Genomic DNA, 21,087 nt, shown 5'->3' on the forward strand with positions numbered 1-21,087 from the left:
GTAAATTATATGAAAAAATTGTTTATCTAAATAAATAGAATATTTTCGTAAAAATCAATTGATGTCAAAATCGACCACAAATGCCTCCACATTTATACCTTTAGGTACAGTTTGGTACATATGATATGATAAGTAAGTGATATATAGTATAAGGATAAATATAATGATAAGATAATATGTTGAATGTTTGGTATGATTTTAACAATAGTGATTAAATTTATATATTAAATTATAATGACAAAATTATCCATATCACAAAAATTTATATTTCATTGTTATCAAGATTTTGTAATTACTTGCATTTCTCAATTATTAAATTACGTTAATATATATATACATATATATACATACATATATAATATTATATATATATATATATATATATATATATATATATATTTATATATACACATATATACATGTGTGTATATATATATTTGTGTGTGTATATATATGTATCTATATATTGTATATATGTATGTATTTAATAAATATTTAACATTAACTTAAATACATTTAAATTGGGGATAATTAAGTCATTTGTAATGTATTTTATCATTACATTAAAATTATCACACCTCTTACAAATGATGTTTTATCCTTCTCAAAATTTATTTATCAAGAGCCCATGATATTATCATGAACTTTTTAAAAAGATACCAAACATGGGATAAGAGGATTATTTATCAATATCACTCTTATCTCATGTACCAAACAATGCCTTATATCTCAAATTTAATTACGCAATATATCATTTTTATCATATTTTAGTCCAGAAGTATGAGTTCCACATATGGTTAAATTATACATCATCCAAAGAAATTCAGCTACGAAATACTTCCAACCAAGCAATCTCACATTAACACCAAAACATCCATCCTATCCATAAAAATAACTAACAAAAGAAACACCATTTTAGTCACTGAAATCCATACTTCCACTGCGAGAGCTACTGGCATTTCGACTGTGTAATGAGAGGTTTCGCATATGGCCATTAACGGCGGTAGAGCCCTCAGGTTTATGCTCTTGGAAGAACTTTTCGCGCTCCACATGTTTAGCTGGTGGTGGTGGGATTGTAACTACGGGTTTACCTGTAATGACTTCTTGTTTTGACTCCACGGGTGATTGCCGGTTAACCATTTCTTGTTGTGGCTCAAGAGTTAGAGGTCGTATGAGGGGACGATGGAGCATTTCAGATGGCACGGAACGCCCCATCAATCCCAACGGTCTATCTATCGGGTGGTTTCCGTCATCTTCTGGCCGTAGACAAGCTTTTCCTTTCCTCGTCCTGTACAAATGGGGAGTTTTTAGGATCGATTATGTTAAGGCAGAGGTAGCAGTAGCTGATACGATCTTTCTATGACATAACTGAACAAGAAAAGAGTGACCATGAAAATAAATTGGTGTTTCTACCGTTGTATGAAGACCTAATATTATGATAGAAGCTCGAGAGGAAAATCCAAATCTAAAAAGACTAAATCTATTGTAAGAGAGCCATTCAAGCTTAGTTGTCACTATTATTAGTTGCGGCGGCATATGAAACACGGTAACTTAAAAACCTAACAAAAATCAGCTAAAGTATTACATTTTGATTGATATGCCTCGGAGAAAAGCAAGAGCAATTGTTGATCATATAGAAACCATAGATAATCTATAAACATACCGTCGAAAAAGTTGTTCTGCTTCTTCCTTTTCTTCTACCTCCGTTTGTTGATGATCTATATGATTTGGAGTTGACGTTGTCCTGCAAGCTAAAAGAGCATCATGCCTTCGTAAAACTCTCTCTAGCTGCTCGTTAAGCTCAATCGCTTGTGAAACCACCTTTTCATCCCTACAAGATACATAAGCGATATATATTACAGCAACTTAATAACTAGGAATAGATTCTTGATATTAAATATGCCATGGTTTCTCCTGGTCTACCTAAATCAATACCTTCTAATTTTTTTATGGTTGATATGGCTGTCGATCAGTAGTACATACAACACAACAAGTTTTTTTCTGGATGGAGTTTATGCCGTACAAGAAGATAGAAAAGCTAAAAGTTCACAAAAATGAGTAGTCGAGATGACCTTAATTGATACAAACTTGGAACTATAAAAGAAACCAAACATCCAATTTCATTGCTAGGCGGCTACTCCTGTTTATAGATTTTGCAGTGCAAGAATGAAAATGTGTGTGTGTGTGTGCGCGCGCTGCGCTGAACTTCGATACCAAAATTCCAGCACGCTTGCCTAATATGCTTCATAAATTGTCATCAGTTTATATCGAGTGCGAGTATAATACTTTATATGAAGGTGCTCTTACCTAGAAGTCATAACAAGATGCATTACTCGTTGCTTTTGGAATGAGCACTGTTCCACGAGATCGAGGGTAAACTCATCCTTAGCTCCCTGAAAGGAAAATAAAGTCAGAAAAAATGGCTGGTGAATAACAATAGCAGAAAATTCTGAAACATTTTACGGTGGTGAAACGGACCACACAGAGACTAATGGCAAACTTATCGATACAAAGACTAAGAATAGCATTCTTATCATTGATGATAGGCAAAAACGATTTTCTACAATAGTAAATACCTCAGGATGTTGAGTATCAACAGCATTGAGTACATCCCTCAAAACCTCTAGTGCTGTACCAGCCTTTTCAAGAAGACTGACAAATAATAAATTAAAATTTTAAGACAAGAAACAAAGATTGGAAAAAGGGCTCCACTTCCTATTAGAACAAGAAAAAAATAAGACTCGTACGTCTGTAACAACAGATACCTTGATCCAGAAACATTTTCATCCCGTGCTTGTGGTGTGCTTCTTTCACTTGTAGGAGCAGTAGATTCCTTATCTGGTGGATTCTTATTCACATTTGATGAATGAGGTATCGGGACGTCTTCAGGCCTCTGAGGAAATTGCACACCTGCATTCTGAAAAAGAGTGGCGATTCTAAGCTCCTCTATCCAAGAAAACCCAGAAGGCCTTACCACTTCTACCTTGAGTATATTGTTTCTCGCGTTCCTAAGGGGAATCAACACTTTCAATGGAACAGAATCTCCCCTAATTTAACTGGTTTTATTTACAGATTCTTCAAATAATATAATAATTGCATCAGTTTCCATGCTCCTACTCTACAAGTTTCCTATAGGAGGACATTTATATACAAGTGGAACGAATATGTTAGGTCAGTATCAGAATACATAGAGTATACAATTTCAAATTCTATCAGAAGTTAACAGGCACTAACGAACAGCAGTGTGTTGTTTTCTGGCCACATTAACATTCACTGACTATATAGTGGATTTTGATTTAGTGAAACAAAGTGATTGAGTATTGGATTACACAAGGCTTGAAAACTATACCATGATGTAAACATTACAAAATGCTACATAAGTCAGTGATGACCTACCACTAATTCAAAGTAAGCACTATAATACTGAGGAAACCTTCCAGAAGCTCCACCAAGAGACGTCTGAGCTGCATCGAGCAGAAGAAAAATCTTTTCCCGTACAGGAAGGTCCTGACTGAGAAAAGAGATAGAAGAATTAGTAAATGATACAATTTAATCAGCCAGCTATCAAGAGACAGAAATTGCATTAAAGCCCACCTTTCTCTTAACAATTTTAACAAGTATAGGAAGAATTCCCACGTCTATAACCTGCTTGTGGACAGATTCCCCAACATTATTCATTAACATTTCCAGCAACTGAGAAAAAACGGTTTTACAGAAACCGGGAAACAAACACGTAAGTAAGGCTAGTGCGGTCAGAAGATGTATCATTCAAGGATGATAAAGTTCTTATCTAACAAAAATTAGTAGAACTTTCAAAGTACAGAAGCACTCACCATCACGGAAAATAGTTGAGAGTTCGAGTGTTTGCTTCCCAGACGTTTTTTAATAGCTTTTATGACAACTTTAGCTTGTCTGCAGCATAAAACAGACAAATAGTGTTGAATGTAAAGCGTAAAGTATTCAAGGCATATCATCTGCCTAACACGAGATTCTTCTGTATTTTATGTAACATTAAGACATCACAATAACTAAGAGGACATTATCTATCTAGACGTACCAAGTGAAAAAGAAGTTTCACGACAAATAGGAACATATCAACATCATGGATAATTAGGAAGAACGTTTATGTACGCCATGAAATGAGAAGGAAAATCCTCAGGGCAAGATTTACCACAAATGAACATGGCAAAATCCCAATCAACATCAGAAAGAGTAACACAACAACACACATACAACACCTCCACATCAATAGTAGCTACACTGAAGCACTAAAAACTTACTTGTGATCATGTGCAACTACTTCGCATATTTCAATATTTTTTGTCCAATCGGTATCAGTAAGTTTGTCGCTTGTTGCAGAACTAACAAGTTCGGCAGCCATGTCTATTTATGATCCTTTCTGCAAGTAAAACGATCATGTTATCATCATCGTCGAAGAAATTCTTCGTAGATATTTAACTGAAAATACAGGACCTATCTCCTTGGATGGGTTCAGCAAGTGCCAAGTAACGAGGGAGGAGATAGATCCCCGTTATGAAAATTTTTAAATTAGTTTTTGTAATGTTTGACCAAATCTAGCAATGAAATAGAATGTGGTTTGATAGACTGGATTTGGCATTTCTTCTGCCTACTAAAATGTACCATTCTGGTCGCTATCCGAGCATGTGATCAAGGTCAACTGAGGTGATTAACGTTTCTATGAACAATAACTAAGTCGAGATTAAAAAACAAGAGATTGAAAGTGACGTTTCTTTTAAAAAAATTCAGCTCACAGTCACGACGACTCCTGCTCCTCGCAGTTTAATCCCTTTCTGAAGGGACTACAAACTAGAACAACTAAAAAATCATCATCTTTCTGATTGATTAAATCGTAATTCTTGCTGATAATTCACAAATTCAAATAATAAATCAAAAGAAAACAAATGGGTCTTAATGAATTCCTTGGTTTAACCTTTACTTTCTTGACACTCATCACAGTAAACTAAATAAAAATAAAATATTAAATTAAAAAATCACAATAATTGCATCCAGATCTCATACAAAAATCCCAACTCACAGTTCTATAAAAAGTGTAAATATTTTCATTCTTCGTCGATGAAACTTAAAATGTAGTCCACAAATTTGCAGGCAAAAACCCTTCAATCAGGATGAAACCAAAACCAAAAACACCAAGATTTGGAAACACGCACCTGCGAAACCAGCAAACAGTAAAACCAGAAGCTGCAACACTCCAATCTGTGAGTATGCGTGTATGTATGTATAGTTCTAACAAGTGCTGACACGTATATACAACTGTCTACATATGTATGCCAATCATGAAGACATGAACTAAATCGAGATTCCTCCGTAAACTTTTTTAAAATTTTAATTGGCTTTAGTTCTTTTTTTCCCGTGATTTAACTTTTCTCCTGAATACTTAGATTTATTTTAAAATCTATATCTACTATCTCAAATTTCTAAATCTCTAAATAATAAATATTAAAAAGTGCAATCGGAGAATCCATGTTTATGGTTTTTTCACGATCGAATTAGTGTTTGTGTCCGGGTTTCTTTCCTTTATGGCAGAGTCGTGAAAATTATGGGGTGTATCAAAGCGGCGCCTGTTTACGCTATTAGTTCTCCAATAATTGCTTGTAACAATCCACTCGCTATTTTTATTACAAAAATACCCTTGCTGTTCAGATTTTGTTTGTGTGTGTTTTTTTTTCAACTCGAACTAAACTATTTATTTCCCACATCTATTACTATATATAAATTGTAAGACGTGACCACTCTAAAATAACCATTTGGAAGGAGGGAAATTTTACAAAATAACTTGAGTGAGTTTTATGTGAGATCGTCTCACGGATCTTAATCTGTGAGACAGGTCAATCCTACTCATATTCACAATAAAAAGTAATATTCTTTGTAAAAAAGTAATATTTTTTCATGGATGACCCAAATAAGATATATATCTCACGAATACGATCCGTGAGACCGACTCACACAAAAATTATTATCTCTTCAGGAATCGGTTATAAATACACTTAAGAATATGAGTTTTTTTGGAAAAAAATTTGACCAAAGTTATTTTTCTAGCACAAAAAACTTTTATGATATGGTCTCACGAGTTAATTTTGTGATAAAGATATCATATTTGGGTCATTCTTAAATTAATATTATTTTTTATGTAAAAAAATATTACTTATTATTGTAAATATGAGCATAGTTAACTTATCTCACAGTAGACCAACTATTTTTCTAATTATCTCTCACTTAGGGTTATGGCATAATTTTGAATTTGTCTAAAATAACATTTTTTCTCAAAAAATATTTATAAATATAATTATAATATTTTTTTCTTCATTTGTTTTTTTTTTAAAAAAAACATCCCCGACTATCTACACAACACAAAAGTATATATAAATATTTTTTGTCGAAATACTTTAAAAATACAAATATATTATGTATATATCATACATAATATTCGTGTATTTTGTTATACAAATAAAATCCGTGTATCGACGACTAATATTATGATATGTACCGCATTTGATTATCATAGTCTTAAAAAAATGAGGAAAGTTTTATTGTAACATTTGATTAGGACGAAAAATATATGTTTTACCTTGGGATATAATTTTTTTTTTATGTTTGCTATGTTTTGATAAATTTTATCTTTAGTGAATTGCAATATTTTTATAAGTTACAAGAATAAATAATTAGTAATTTTTATAACATTATTTAAACCAGTCCATTCTTTATAATCCATTCTTTTATAATTTATTCAATTTAATAATATATGTAATTTTAATATATTTTTTTCTCAATTAAAATTCTATTATATATATATATTTGTTTTAATTAAATTTATAGATATGAATAGAAAAAGAAACAGGGAGTGGCAATATCAATTAGAGAGTGGCACCGCTATAAACTTACTTCGATGGATGTGGGTACGTGGCGGAAGATGAGTGGATATCTAAAAAGCAGTTGTTAAAATAATTGCTTTCCACGTGTTCAAATGGTGCCAGCGAGTGATGCGCGTGGCTATAATTAAACTGTAGGCGCGTGGAAAATTTAAGGAAGTAAAGGAGAGCCCGGCAACCCAACAAAGGGTCATTGTTTGCTTTGCTGTACTGGATTGTTCTTGCAAATGGATTGACACCACATCCATCACACTTTCTATTATGTTTTCTTTATCTATATTATTTTTAAATTATTATTTTATTAATGTTGCCAGTGATATATATTTTATTATTATTATAAACTTTAATAATATTTTTTTTCTTTTTAGAATTAATGTGATGTCCCAAACCTCGCCATGTACATGTCACATACTATGCATAAAAAATTTCTTTTCGACGACGTCATGATATAATGCATATACGACAAAATAATGCAATCACCACACTATCTACATCAGTGTAGCATAAACAGTATAATAAATACATGCATACAACTCAAATAAGACAATAAGTTATACTGTCTCTATCTATTATCAACTACAGGACTGTTTGACTAGACACACCTAGTTCTTCACCACTATCCTGTCTCACGACATAATCCTGTAATATGTCCAACAGAAACAACCCCCAAAAGATGAGCATATACAACAATCATCATCGTAATACATAACAGTTATATTAACAACATAAGATATAAATGAAATGATAACAAAAATATCTCATTTGCCGTTTCTGGACAATCAGCCAACAACCTCAACAACATCACACTGCAACAATAACATCGACGATACGTCGCACCCCAACTCCGGCGACAGCAATATCGTCGAACGAATAACATCTACAATACGTCGCACCCCAACTCCGGCTACAGCAATATCGTTGAACGAACAACATCAACGCGACGTATCCCAACAACGACAGTCAATAACATCAACAATAACAAACAACAACAAATATAATATCAAATCATCCAATTCTGGTGATTTACCATCGTTCAATATAATAGTATTTATCAATACTAAACAATAACAACGTATGCTCGTACGTCAACACGTACCTGGTAATCGAGTATATATGGATATTTCTTTGATCCCGAGGCTTGTGATATATCTAAATAATTCAACAACAATTATCAGATCGTTGTCAATGTATCAACACAATCATAACAATCTCAATACATAACATCAAATAGCCCAATAAAAATTAATTCAATAAAATATAAAACTCGATTATAAATTCTTATCGTTCAACAATTAATATTTCTGGTGTATTTAATTCACAATACTACTATCAAATACACCCTAATCAATTAACTTCAAATAATAACTATTTTATAATCCGTCAAATTACGAAAACTTTATATCAATGTGTAGCATATATTTTGTAGACTCCGAATATATAATCAGAATTAATAACAACTGACAACAACTCTCCAATCTCAATCAAACGATTAAAAATCCATAATTTTAATAATATAATGTCTTCTTATAATAATTTTTTATATTATGAATGTCATAATCATTTAAAAATTAAAAAAATTTGGATAAAAATTAAAGAAAACGTAGTTTACAAATTTTGGAAAGTGGATATGACAATGATAGAAAGATACATAAATTTATTAAAATATGTTTTTATAACTTTTTATTAAATGAAAATTGGATACTTATAAATTTTAAATGAATATTGTTGTTATTTTAAAATTTTCATTACGTTATAAGATTAATTATTCTCGATATCTCAAACTTAATAATAATAAATAATAATTAACATATACATATAATATTTTTTAAATTTTTGAAAAAGTCAAACTCAATTACAAAATTATATACATTAGAGCCAAGACAAAAACTTGTGTGAGACGGTCTCACGGGTATTATTTGTGAGACGGATCTCTTATTTGGGTCACCCATGAAAAAGTATCACTTTTTATGCTAAGAGTATTACTTTTTATTGTGAATATGGGTAGGGTTGACCCGTCTCACAGATTATGATCCGTGAGACGGTCTCACATGAGACTCACTCTAGAGCCAAATGTGTTAAAGGTAATTGTAATGCTTGAATTAAATATTATAAGTTGTTGATTTAGTAACGTGAGATTACTAAATAATTAATGATTGTTAAAAAATAAAATATAATATAATTTGGTCATATCAAGTCCAAATGATTTGAAATTTAAATATAACGTAGAAAACTTAAAGATATACAAGTTTTATGTTTTGAGTTTTGGAAAATTTGATCGTTTGACTGGTCCAAAGGATATATTATTATTATTATTATTATATAATATAATATTTTTTAAAAAACAAAAGAAAGATAAGTATGAATGGAATGAATTGAATTCATTCGAAAGTGTGCATACAGAGGAGAGCGAGAAGAAAGAAAGAATAGAATTTTAAATTTTCTATTCGATTGTGTTACTTATCAATTTATCCAATTGACGAACTGATTTTAGTTTTGGATCATTGACATGAGGTATTCGATTCGGGGTATACATTTTATAGTTTTGATAATATTTGAAATTCGTCGATTTCTGGAATAAATCAGATAAATTGTTAAATCATACAGAAATTGAAGATTGTTGAATAGTGTATTATTTTAACCAAGTAGAGAAGATTATAGTGGTATTATTTTGATTTATTTTCAATTAAAAATAAAAAAAATAATATAAAAAATTAATTATTATGAATGCAACATGTGAATATAGTCATTGGTTATCGTCTATATCTATATTAATATTATATATAAAGGTTGGACCTAATAGAGACAAAAATGAACACCAACTTTTCTTCTAATTTTGTTCTTATGTGATACTAATATTACATTTTTTTATTATTATTATTTTAACAAAAACTTTTATTTTTTTTTATTTTTTTCAACAATTCAAATAACACTGTAGTCTCTCAATAATTTGTCAAATTTCACTTTAATCCCTCGATAATTATAAAAAATATTGTACACACATACATCGCGTGTGTAGAATAACTAGTACTGTATATTAAGGTTGGCCCTAATAGAGACAAAATAGACACCAAATTTTTTTTCCCATTTTACCTTTATGTCATTCCAATATTACAATTTTGTTTTTGAAATTTTAAAAAACACTTTTATTTATATTTTTTTAAATTCAAACAATTCAAATAGCACTTTAGTCCTTCGATATTTTGTCAAATCCCACTCTAAACTCTCGATAATTATAAAAAAAACCGTACACACATGCATCGAGTATGCAGAATAACTAGTATAAAGAATCTATCTCGAATAATAACTATTTTGATATTTTGGTATGATCATTTTTTTCTAAAGTAATGATTATACATTAATCTCACTAAACAATTTTAATTTTCAAATAACAATTGACTCTTAAATGACATTGTTCCGTGCGAGGATTGTATCAATAACACTACTCTTATCCCACAAAAAACTACACATATATATTTAATATAATCGCTAAATTATTTTTAAAAAATACAAAAATTTAAGCACTGTATAAACAAATTATAAATAGTTTTTGTAATTACATCGTGTTTTTTTAGAGAAAAAACACATCATGCACATCAGATCGACCAATCATGAACAGTAGTAGATGTCTTTGGTTGTTCAAGAATGTCTTCTAATAAAACAATGATATGCACATACTTTTTTATTTCATGAATTGACTTTAATCAGAAGTCGTTAGTTAACATATTTGGATATATGTAAAAGAGCAAAAACTTGTGTGAGACGGTCTCACGGATCGTATTTGTGAAATGGATCTCTTATTTGGGTTATCCATGAAAAAATATTATTTTTTATGCTAAGAGTGTTACTTTTTATTGTGAATATGGGAAGGGCTGACATGTCTCATAGATTAAGATCCGTGAGACGATCTCATATGAGACTCGCTCGTGTAATAGTGCGTTAATTACAACGTCCGATGAAGGGAAAGTAAAGAAAAGACAAGTTGATTATTCAAGATAACGTTTTGTTTGTAATTATCTTTGAAAAAATATAAAGGATCACTGGTTATTAATTAAAATCAAATATCTTATATTAACTTTTGACATGTGGATGAAACTTTTTCATAATTTAAAAAAGTAAATCTTTTGTGAGACGGTCTCACGAATATTTATCTGTGAGACGAGTCAACCCTGATATTCATAATAAAAAGTAATACTCTTAGCATAAAAAGTAATACTTTTCATGGATGGCCCAAAGAAGAGACCCGTCTCACAAAATACGGTCCGTTAGACCGTTTTACACAAGTTTTTGTCATTTAAAAATGTTTATTAGTCACTCAATTTTATGTTTTACAAATATATTTTTATCTAATCTCTTATATCTTATTATTTCAATTTTAAAAATCGATAACTATATTCTTAATTTTTTAAAGACATAAATAAAATAAATATATTTTCATACACACATAAATATAAAATCAAAATTCATTATTTAATTGAATTGATTTTTAAAATTATAGAATAAATTATGGATTTACTACCAAAAAATTCAGATAGCTAATTGATAAACATCGAAGAAACGCTGATTAGGAATCGCAGTGTATTAATTATTAATCTCATGGCGTTTCACCGGAGCTCAGCCATACTCTGCAAGGTTATCAGAGGCGGCCGAACAGCAGCAGTGCCCTCCTACAGTTCTTCGTTGTCCAATTCATTCAGTTACTCTAATAGTATCAGATCGCATTCGACGGAATCCGACAATAAAGGTGTCACGTCATCAGCTGCGGGGTACCATATCAACAATGAGTCATCTTACATGCGTGGAGCAGTGTTTTGGGAACCGAATAAACCCCTCACTTTCGAAGATTTCCACATGCCCCGCCCTAAAGTCAACGAAGTTCTCATCAAAACCAAGGGTATTGTTTTGATTCGAATTTGATTTGTAGTCACACGGTCGTGCGATTTGCTGTAAAGAAAGTACTTATTTTTTCTTTCCTTGAAGTCTCACACATGATCGAACAAAATGATTGAGTAAATGGAACTCTGATTTGATGTGTTTGATCGTCATTAACAATCTTTTTTAAATGTAAACGTCAGGAATTTACTTTAGAAATGGTGGTATGAGAAAAAGGAAAATGAATGCGTATCTGCCTTCATCGCTAACTGGAAAAGGTCTAATTTTTTTATCGTAAACTGTCATCCACCCCAGTGGTGGATCCACTGGAGCAAGCAGGGCAGTCTCCCAGATGTATTAAGTCGCACTAAATTTTTGGTCCACTCCCCAATCTGTTTAATGAAAGAATTAGAAACAGGTAGTTAACCACAACTCCAGCCTAGAGTAAGGTTTTTACTATATTGGGAGATTGGTAAGTGGATCAAACCAGAACTCTGCGTTAGAATTTTCTATAGGAGAGCGTTTAGGAGTGTATATAATTTTCAGTTTTCCTCAACTCTACGTGTTTCAGAAACTTAATTTATAAACTTGTAGAATGATAGGGTGTTTTTGCTTGTCATGTTTGAATAATGCAGCCTGTGGAGTTTGCCACTCCGATCTGCACTGTGATCAAAGGTGAGCTTCCTTTTCCCAGCCCTTGTGTTGTGGGGCATGAGATTACTGGGGAGGTGGTGGAACATGGGCCGCTTAGTGATAGAAAAATCATTGAAAGGTTTGATTAATTCTTTTTAAAAAAAATACCTTTGGCATATCATACAGTTATGGAGACTGACTAAAATTGATCTGCTGTTCTCTTTCAGGTTTCCTGTTGGATCTCGAATTGCTGGGGCCTTTATAATGCCTTGTGGAAGCTGTTTCTACTGCTCCAAGGCAAGTATTCTAAGAGATGCCTTTAAATGTTCATTTGTGAACCTTAACTCACTCTGCTAGCTAGTAAATACGCCATGTTGACAACATTATCTCTTGGGTTAAAACAGGGTCAAGATGACTTGTGTGAGTCTTTTTTTGAATACAATCGAGCAAAAGGAACACTTTATGATGGTGAAACAAGACTATTTTTCCGCCGTAATGGTACACTCCTAACTCAGTTTTCTACTATAGAGTATCATCAAGTGCGACTATTCATTTGTCTCAACGTCTAAAAGTAGATTCTCTCCTGCTGTATATGATTTTTTGTTTGTATCTGTGTATTTTGGTGTGTTTTCGGTGTTAATTGAAGTGAACGGAGCCTGAAGAAAGACAAAAAGAAGAAAAAGAAATAAAGAAAGATGGATAGAAGAAAGGAAAAAAATCTACCCGAAACAAAAGAAGAAACAGAAATAAAGAAGGATAGAATAACGGGAAAAAACTTGATCTGCATTATTTTCAAAGTTTATTCTGGGTGTGTCAATGGGCGGTTCACCTGTCTCTGGCAAGCTAATGGCTAATAAACTTGGTGATAAGATGTGGTTAATAGTTCCGGTTCTGCAGGCAAGCCAGCATATATGTATAGCATGGGAGGCCTCGCTGAGTATTGTGTGGTACCAGCACATGCACTTACAGTTCTACCCTACTCATTGCCTTACACGGAATCTGCCATCCTAGGATGTGCAGTTTTCACTGCCTACGGGGCCATGGCTCATGCTGCTCAGGTGCATCCTGGTGATTCCATTGCTGTGATTGGTATTGGAGGAGTTGGCTCAAGGTACTAAGAAAAGCCACCACATGTTATGAAAGCTTCACACCTTTATGATTAATTGTTTGTGGTCGGTCATAGAAGTCCAAAACAGCGTGGAATAGAATCTTGTGACAGTACTGGCGATAAATGGTTTCTCTGGGGTTCTGTTTCCTTTATTTATCAGTTCACATAATACGAGGTGTACCATATTGAGCACAACAAATAGCCTTGTGATAGCTATCCCAAATTCCTGTTTTTTTAATGTTAAGATTAAGAGTAAATAGAACCAATCATAATTTCCAGCTAGTCCGTGCAATATAATGTAACTATCAACTCTGTAGATTTTTTGAAACATACGTATCCAAATCGCAGCAATCGAACTCATAGTTTGTAGCTGGAAGAGGGGAGGAAGGATGAGATATTGGGTTTTTTTTTTGAAGAAAGATCAGATATAGATCTTGATGCAATCTGATGTTTCAAAAGTTTTGAAGCTTGCTTGCTGATTTTGATGTTAAACACTGGCAGTGCCAACTTCCGAGTTACCCAATCTTTTACCTCTTTCTTTCTTTCTTCCTCTTCTCCGTTCAGTTTTGTCCATCCATTGCCTAATTCATCTGAGGTTTCTCTTCTGATTTTTCCTAAATTAAAAACTGTTTCCCCAATTTTTTTGACCTTCTTGTTACCCCAATCCCTTGTAGACCACTAACGCTCGCCTTAAATATTCGGTGATTTTAGAGCATGTTGATCATAAGCCAGAGAGGGCATATGGAAGTATTTATTGGTTTCTGTTCATTTTGCGAGACCATGATTACGAATGTGGTCTACTTATTCTACAATAACCAATTTACAAACCTGGTCATCTGGTGAACTTGTTAGAGCACTTCAGAGGTTTCTTTTCTTACTTTGTACCGATACAATTTTTATGTATGTAACTGGATGGATTGCGAATACTTGTAACTCGGTCATGATTACTTTGTGTGGCTTTACCTGTAAAAATCAAACAGTTGTCTGCAGATAGCTAGGGCATTTGGGGCTTCTGAGATTATTGCAGTGGATGTCCAAGATGAGAAGCTTCAGAAAGCTAAGATATTTGGAGCCACTCACACCATAAATGCACGAATGGAAGACGCTGTTACAAAAATTAAAGTACGCTCTCCTCCCTCCCAGTTCGCTGATTTTAACAATTACAGATTACTACCATAGCAACCAAGTTAAACCCATATTTACTATATCAAGTTTTCTCTCTCCAATAAACGGTCAATTGGATGCACAAGATAAGAATATCATTTTAATGTATTTTTGTGTCGATTTAGTGGAAACTTTTTAGAGCTCAGCTTGAATTTTAGACTCATTCCTTATTGTTAACTGATTTCCATTGCAAGGTAAATTCAAGCAATAATTTTCATTGCTTCCATCAGTTCCTCCGAGCACCGTTATTCTTTATTGTTGGTGTAACTCAATACCACCAATCCTATCTACAAGCACGATCTGGCAGTCCAAATTTTTATAATTTCTGTAAGAGCGTTTATTGTAGTGCTGAGGCTTTAGTTTCATTCATTCTACTTCTGATAATACTACGCCGTTTCTATTTAGTTATAGTCAATTGATCATGTATATAATGAGCCATTTGCAAAAAGTTAAGCCAAGCAGTCCTTATAAATAGATCCAACACATTGAGCTATTCATCCTCATCTCTGGATAAGAAATTTTGATAATTCATTCTGGCATTCGAATCTGATAGATTTTGCATTAGATGTTTTTATTTCAATGTGAAATCTCAATTATTTGAATTACTGTGGTTATCATGCATGTGAAAAAGATTTTCACTTCGTCTATAAAATATAGTTTAAGGATGATCACTTCAAAAGGAAAAATGCTTCTCAAATCGCTAAATTGGAATATCTATTCAGGAATTACCGGAGGAAAAGGTGCGGACGTTGCTGTGGAGGCCTTAGGAAGGTCGCAGACATTTTCACAATGCGTACAAAGCGTACGAGATGGAGGAAAAGCTGTGATGATTGGCCTTACTCTCTCTGGCGCTAAAGGAGAAGTAGATATAAATCATTTGGTTCGTAGGCAGGTGAGTTTCCTATCTCTTCCAGTTACTTTATACAGTCTCTAGTGTCATCCTTGCTATACTCAGATTTCACAGCTGCTCAAAATTTACTTCATGGTCCAAATGTCTAGAGTAAATAAAACTAGGATCCAGTGCTATTTGAAAAAGTAATTGCTATTTGTATTATGAGGGGCATTAAGTTATCGCATACAACATTATGTGTTTGTCTATGCACACTCCCATCATTACGTTGTGCTTGTTCATTTGGCGGTGACCTAAAATTTCTGAAGTTTTATACCCTTTGAAGTTGAGGAAAATGAAGAATTTTGCCAACTTTTGTTCCTTATTTTCTCGACTCCTTTCTCAGCGGCATTTGGCCTAGATGCTGCATTATAGTAGGAAAAAATTATTTGGAACGATCATTCTAGATCTTTTGTTACGTTACGTCGATGTGATCTGTCTCCAGTTTCGTATAACAAAGTGTTTGTTAAAGCATCAATGATTCGATTTAAGGCCACACCTCACTATCATCACATTCAATCAAGAACCCTCATGGAACTAAAGAACTGGGATACGACATGGTTAACTCATTTTATCTACCGCAACTGCCAACTATCTTGTATCCTTGGTTCAACGTTTCCTTATTCTAAGCTATTAGAAATTGGTGATGCAGATAAAAGTCATCGGGTCGTATGGAGGTAGGGCAAGGCAAGATCTTCCAAAGTTAGTTAAGTTGGCGGAAAGAGGGGCATTTAATCTGGAGGCAGCTGTTTCAAGAAAGTGCAAATTTGAGGAGGCCGTAGAGGTATATAACGACCTTGATAAAGGTAGTATCATTGGACGTGCTGTGGTTGAGATAATGTAATCCTCCACTTATTACTGTCTTGTCTTAACTGAACAGACGATATTCAAATAAAGGGTATTTTCAATTTCTTAAGTTGCGAGTGATTATATCTTAGGGGATTTTTCTTCTTTCAAAAAATTACTCAATGAGAAACTAGGTACTGCATCGTGAAAACCTGGCGCTAAAAGTCATTTTTTAATCAGTGCAGAAAGTCTGTTTTTTTTTTTTTTTTGAAGAATCTAGGAAGTCATTTTGACATCACTTAACATTGCATATTGCGGACGCAAATGCGTTTCGACGTTTATAATTTTAGCAACACAAGAAAAAGCACAATCTAAACTTCAAAATAATAATAAAAAAAAACAGAATGCCAGTTACAAATATCAAGAGTAACGCCTTTATATTAGGCCATCAGATGGGATTATTATCAAAATTCCCGATGGCAATTCGACCCAAAACATCGTCCCAACAAAAGAATGAATAAGATTTCAAATGGGATGTATATACAAGCGCATAGCCACTTTATCCCACTTGCTCTCATCTTGTAATCACATGGTAAAATTAATTCTGAGTTCTATTGAAAAACTAACTGTTAGTAGCATCATTACTTTTAACATGAAGATTAAATATCTTTCCACTTGTTCTCATACTTTAGGAAGGCAAGGGCAGGATTTTCCCTCGGTGGGGCACGAACACGAGTTGACCTGCGAACCAGGGCATCATCTTCAAGTACATCTCTTTGTGTGGCCTCCTTCGATCTTCTATGAAGTTGAGCACTGTAAAAGTGAAGTCAAATCGGATAATATCATAAATTTAAAACGAAGTAGGATAAGGGATTCAGGATGATACTCAGAGGTTGTTCAAGTAAAGAACTTTAGCATATGAAAGTCAAACTCAAATCTTAAAGATTAATGTTCATGTCGAGAATTTTAAAAGAAGAAACAGAGGACATATGAAGCCTAATCATTAATGTGACGCAGTTATGGTATGGCCATGTTGACACAATATCATTGGGTAACACCTTGGCACCGTCCATATCTTTTGACAAGCTGGATCAAGTAATGTTGTTAACTGTTAAAAAGATTCTGAGCTCAAAAAGACAAACATTAACAGTAAAAGATGTATAAACGTTGCATTTATTATTATTATTTTTAATTTGATCAAATAATACTAAACAACTAACAAATTATTTTCAATTTAGAAGAGTTAATCGATTTAAAAGAGAATATTTGTTTAGATAATTTTCTATGTAAAATATGGTAATATAGATGTTTTGTTTCAAGATTCAGGAGAACAGCATACTCTGAATTCGAAAAATGCACAGCTTAATCACTGTTATATTTTCCTAAGGCTCTTGAGGAAAATATTCAATAAGGTATCGCAATTTTTTTATGTTACAAACTAAATATACAAACACAGTCATATTTCAACTAATATCAAATGCAAAATCAATCTTTATCCAGGGCATGAAACCAACACCGGAAATTAGCATAGCATACAAAAAAGAGAAAGAAATGCTTTTGCACAAATTCACAAACCATATTTTGTTGTAGAATTTTTGCAGCTGCTTTTTAAGAGCCCTCTCCCTCTCACCTTTTGGATTCAATGAACCAATCAAAGCATCAAGCTGCGAGAACGTTTCCGGTAGTAAATAAGAGTGAAACAAAAAAAAAAAAGACAAGATAACAGAGCCGGAGATCCTTACCTCTTCCTTGGTTTTATAGTAGCCCCATTGCTTAGAGTCAGAACTCTCAACAAATATTCTTCCATCACGTCGAAAAAACCAATACCTGCAATAATTTCGGTCTTTCCCTAACGGAATAGTGCGTATGTATCTCTTCTCAATTTCACGTTCAAGAAATTCTTTCTGCATCAAGAGTAAATAGCGTATCTATCAGCGCCAAAGTTCACATCATATAAACCTACTTTCATCTCCATCAACCTTTTCTCCATTTTTACGAGAATAAACACGCACAAACATATGCTGACGCCAAAAATAAAATGCAAGCAAACACAAAACCCTCATAACACCCACCAAACAACAAATACATATAGATTACCCTCTGCTCAGTGCTTTTCATCTCGATTGATTCCTTGATTTCATGTTTCTTCAATTTGTGAATCTCCCTCTTCGATAGATGATTACCATTTTCAACAGAGTTGGGTTCAACCTTCTGTTTCTTCGAATTCTTCTCAGATATGTCGTCCCCAATTTCAATCTCACTGTCCGCCAAAATTATCCGGGAGCAAGGGAGGAAAATGAGAAACAGAAGAAAATGAAGAGACGGCTACCATATCATTGAACTCATCTCTACCAAAATGTCATTACTTCAGAAATAAAAAAACAATCAACTCCAACCTTTTTCTTGAAGAATGATTCTGCTGAGTGTGAACTGACGAATGATTCTTTTTTCGAGTGTAAACTTTGTCATTCCTATTCTCTGAAATAACACCGTTGGGCATACTGTGATTGCCTTCACTCAACTTCACTTCTTTTTTTGGAATAGCTGAAATAACACCGTTGGGCATACTGTGATTGCCTTCACTCAACTTCACTTCTTTTTTTGGAATAGCTTCGAACTTCCTACGCTCCTTTTCTTCTCTCTTCTTTCTACCTTCGTCCAATGCTTCATCCCTCCTTGTTGCAGCAAGAGCCTGTCGTTCTTCAACATACTCATCCAACTTGTCCCGAATAGTACCCGTCTCTAAAGCTTGAGCAACCAGTTCTTGAAATAATGCCAGTTTCACATGAATACCTAACAGGCCATAATGACCTCGCTTAATTGTACTGATGTGCATAGAAAAATCCACAGTACAACTTGTTTCCAAGAAATCACACAGATATTCAGTCCAATTAATTTGTGTAATCTGAAATACAAAGAATTTGAGAGGTCAGGGTACTTAAGAAAGAACCAACTAAAACAAGAAAATAGTGATGATTGATGCATCGTCCAACAAATATAACTTCTAAGATGAGAAATAACTGTCACAGAAATAAATTTTCTCAGATGTATAACCTTCGATTTTCGTTTTTTATTTTCTACTGCCATGGAAAACTTCCCAGTGTCGTTCAAAAGCAACCGAAGCAGAGTTGAATAAGATTCGACAATAAGCAACGGAGTGCTGTCCTTATAACATAAAGAATTCTCAAAGTCTTCGAGGGAAAATGGCGACAGATTGAATAGCCTGCCATAAGAACCACAAAAATCCCATAACATCAAAAGATTCCCCACACAATCCATAGGTACATTGAAATCTCGGCATGGGCAAGGCCTTTCTGTCAAAAGCCGATCTTCCTCTGCAGGTTCCACAAAGAGATCATCAATTGGATATTTTATGGTTTTAGCTTCTGGATTCTCAGTAGCTGCATCTACCAAAACAGGTAATAAATTGAGATGTATAAATATAATAAAACAAGGGATGGAAAAAACAGATTTTTTCAGCATTTAAAATCATAAAGAGAGAAAAATAAAAAAATCCCAACAGGCACTAATGATCAGATTCAAGTGTACACAATAAAACACAAAGGAGACAAAAAAGAACAAAGAACTAACTTAACCTCAGCCCAACTTTCCTTTTCTTGTTATTACACTGGATCCAAAAATGAATACATGAATTGCACATGTGACATTTGTTGGATAACAAGGAAAAACTAAAACAGCAGCAACTGAAATAACCATCTGGACCTGAAAGCGCCACAATTAAAGCCTACCTCCATCAGCAGTGGACGTTGATGGCTTTCCAAAAATGAATACATGAATTGCAAACAAGGAAAAACTAAAACAGCAGCAACTGAAATAACCATGCTGGACCTGAAAAGCGCGACAATTAAAGCATACCTCCATCAGCAGTGGACGTTGAGGTCTTAGAAATTTCCTCACCCGATTTCCTCCTTTTATATACCTTGAGCCCGTTTTCATTTTGCTCCTGAAATCAATAAAAATTAATGACACAGTTCCCAAAAAAATGAAGGTACTAAAGGAAAATAGAAATTCAGACATCACCGCAGTCTTTTGTTTGTCTTCAATTTTTTTTCGCTTTCTATTACAAACTACAAGTCCATCCTGGATGGAAATTTTATTCTTTAGTTCTGAAGGAGGGGCAGTTGAGATTCCATGCTTCCTTGCCAAAGAATCATGTATGACCCAAGGTAGGCTTCGATAAGTAGAGTCCTTGATGAAAGACTTCAGAAAACGTTTACTAAGAGGTGGATTCTTTCCCGTCAATTCATCAGCATTTACTATGACTTTTCCATTCATTTCATGGTCACTGCTAAGCCATGCAATCTCATACTGTGTTCTGTTAGCATCCTCCTGAAGAACTTTCAAAATTTTGCATGGATATAAACGACCATCCTTCCTTCCAAATAATTCAGCACCCACTGTAAATGGACCTTGTAACTTCGTAGCAATTGCATTTACCAGATCTTTTAAATTTAGCACGCCTGCCACAAAGAAAATAAAATTTTAAAAGTGTTTTATGAAATGTAGTAAACGATACCCACAAGAACAATATCAGAATTCAGAAGAAAGAGCACCTCAATCCAATTAGAGTAGAATGACGATTCAAGAAATCAAATGCGTTGTTGAACACCAAAAACAACTCTTCTCGACTAATTATCAACAACAGAAATACTAAAAATAAGATTTCCCTATATCCGAGGCCTGGACGATGGGCTTTGAGAAAGGGGAAC

At 33.5% G+C, this 21,087-nt stretch overlaps 4 protein-coding genes across 8 annotated transcripts in view; 2 read left to right on the plus strand and 2 right to left on the minus strand.

Moving 5' to 3' along the window:
• Nucleotides 1–880: 880 nt before the first annotated feature.
• LOC140838317 (TOM1-like protein 5) lies at nucleotides 881–5,568 on the minus strand. Its single transcript, XM_073204526.1, has 10 exons — nucleotides 5,190–5,568; nucleotides 4,281–4,399; nucleotides 3,834–3,912; nucleotides 3,595–3,693; nucleotides 3,397–3,507; nucleotides 2,766–2,917; nucleotides 2,577–2,652; nucleotides 2,308–2,393; nucleotides 1,664–1,831; nucleotides 881–1,288 (listed from the first exon to the last, which is right to left on the minus strand). Exons 2-10 carry the CDS (start codon nucleotides 4,379–4,381, stop codon nucleotides 916–918), a joined length of 1,245 nt encoding a protein of 414 aa, XP_073060627.1. The 5' UTR covers nucleotides 4,382–4,399; nucleotides 5,190–5,568; the 3' UTR covers nucleotides 881–915.
• A 5,861-nt stretch (nucleotides 5,569–11,429) lies between these two features.
• On the plus strand, nucleotides 11,430–15,574 carry LOC140838318 (uncharacterized). The gene is given in 7 exon segments (XM_073204527.1): nucleotides 11,430–11,799; nucleotides 12,413–12,441; nucleotides 12,443–12,549; nucleotides 12,638–12,707; nucleotides 12,815–12,908; nucleotides 13,308–13,521; nucleotides 14,499–15,574. Coding segments are annotated over 7 exon segments (1,011 nt in total). The 5' UTR covers nucleotides 11,430–11,501; the 3' UTR covers nucleotides 14,698–15,574.
• On the plus strand, nucleotides 15,347–16,487 carry LOC140838319 (uncharacterized). The gene is made up of 2 exons (XM_073204529.1): nucleotides 15,347–15,574; nucleotides 16,224–16,487. Exons 1-2 carry the CDS (start codon nucleotides 15,347–15,349, stop codon nucleotides 16,413–16,415), a joined length of 420 nt encoding a protein of 139 aa, XP_073060630.1. The 3' UTR covers nucleotides 16,416–16,487.
• A 281-nt stretch (nucleotides 16,488–16,768) lies between these two features.
• LOC140838320 (uncharacterized) overlaps nucleotides 16,769–21,087 on the minus strand; it is a 6,716-nt gene continuing 2,397 nt past the window's right edge. Inside the window, exons 2-10 of one of the 5 annotated variants that reach the window (XM_073204533.1) lie at nucleotides 20,399–20,838; nucleotides 20,234–20,321; nucleotides 19,412–19,764; nucleotides 18,935–19,262; nucleotides 18,754–18,868; nucleotides 18,455–18,617; nucleotides 18,100–18,261; nucleotides 17,933–18,021; nucleotides 16,769–17,170 (exon numbers count right to left, since the gene is read on the minus strand). In XM_073204533.1, the coding sequence (XP_073060634.1) occupies nucleotides 17,017–17,170; nucleotides 17,933–18,021; nucleotides 18,100–18,261; nucleotides 18,455–18,617; nucleotides 18,754–18,868; nucleotides 18,935–19,262; nucleotides 19,412–19,764; nucleotides 20,234–20,321; nucleotides 20,399–20,653 (1,707 nt within the window). In that variant the 5' untranslated portion in view covers nucleotides 20,654–20,838 and the 3' untranslated portion in view covers nucleotides 16,769–17,016. Of the gene's footprint in view, nucleotides 17,171–17,932; nucleotides 18,022–18,099; nucleotides 18,262–18,454; nucleotides 18,618–18,753; nucleotides 19,263–19,411; nucleotides 19,765–20,233; nucleotides 20,322–20,398; nucleotides 20,839–21,087 lie in introns of all 5 variants that reach the window. The other 4 variants (XM_073204534.1, XM_073204532.1, XM_073204531.1 and 1 more) reach the window with 4 other exon arrangements.

Source organism: Primulina eburnea, chromosome 8, assembly GCF_022965805.1.
Source record: "Primulina eburnea isolate SZY01 chromosome 8, ASM2296580v1, whole genome shotgun sequence".
Taxonomy (NCBI): domain Eukaryota; kingdom Viridiplantae; phylum Streptophyta; class Magnoliopsida; order Lamiales; family Gesneriaceae; genus Primulina; species Primulina eburnea.

What these genes read in the sequence shown, in the direction of transcription:
- LOC140838317 (XM_073204526.1), bottom strand. Translation starts at nt 4,381, where the DNA reads ATGGCTGCCGAACTTGTTAGTTCTGCAACAAGCGACAAACTTACTGAT. An exon ending in GTGCTTACTTTGAATTAGTG is followed by an intron (nt 2,918 to 3,396) that starts GTAGGTCATCAC and finishes ACTCTTTTTCAG; the next exon opens with AATGCAGGTGTGCAATTTCC. An exon ending in GCAGAACAACTTTTTCGACG is followed by an intron (nt 1,289 to 1,663) that starts GTATGTTTATAG and finishes CCATTTGTACAG; the next exon opens with GACGAGGAAAGGAAAAGCTT.
- LOC140838319 (XM_073204529.1), top strand. Translation starts at nt 15,347, where the DNA reads ATGATCACTTCAAAAGGAAAAATGCTTCTCAAATCGCTAAATTGGAAT. An exon ending in ATCATTTGGTTCGTAGGCAG is followed by an intron (nt 15,575 to 16,223) that starts GTGAGTTTCCTA and finishes TTGGTGATGCAG; the next exon opens with ATAAAAGTCATCGGGTCGTA.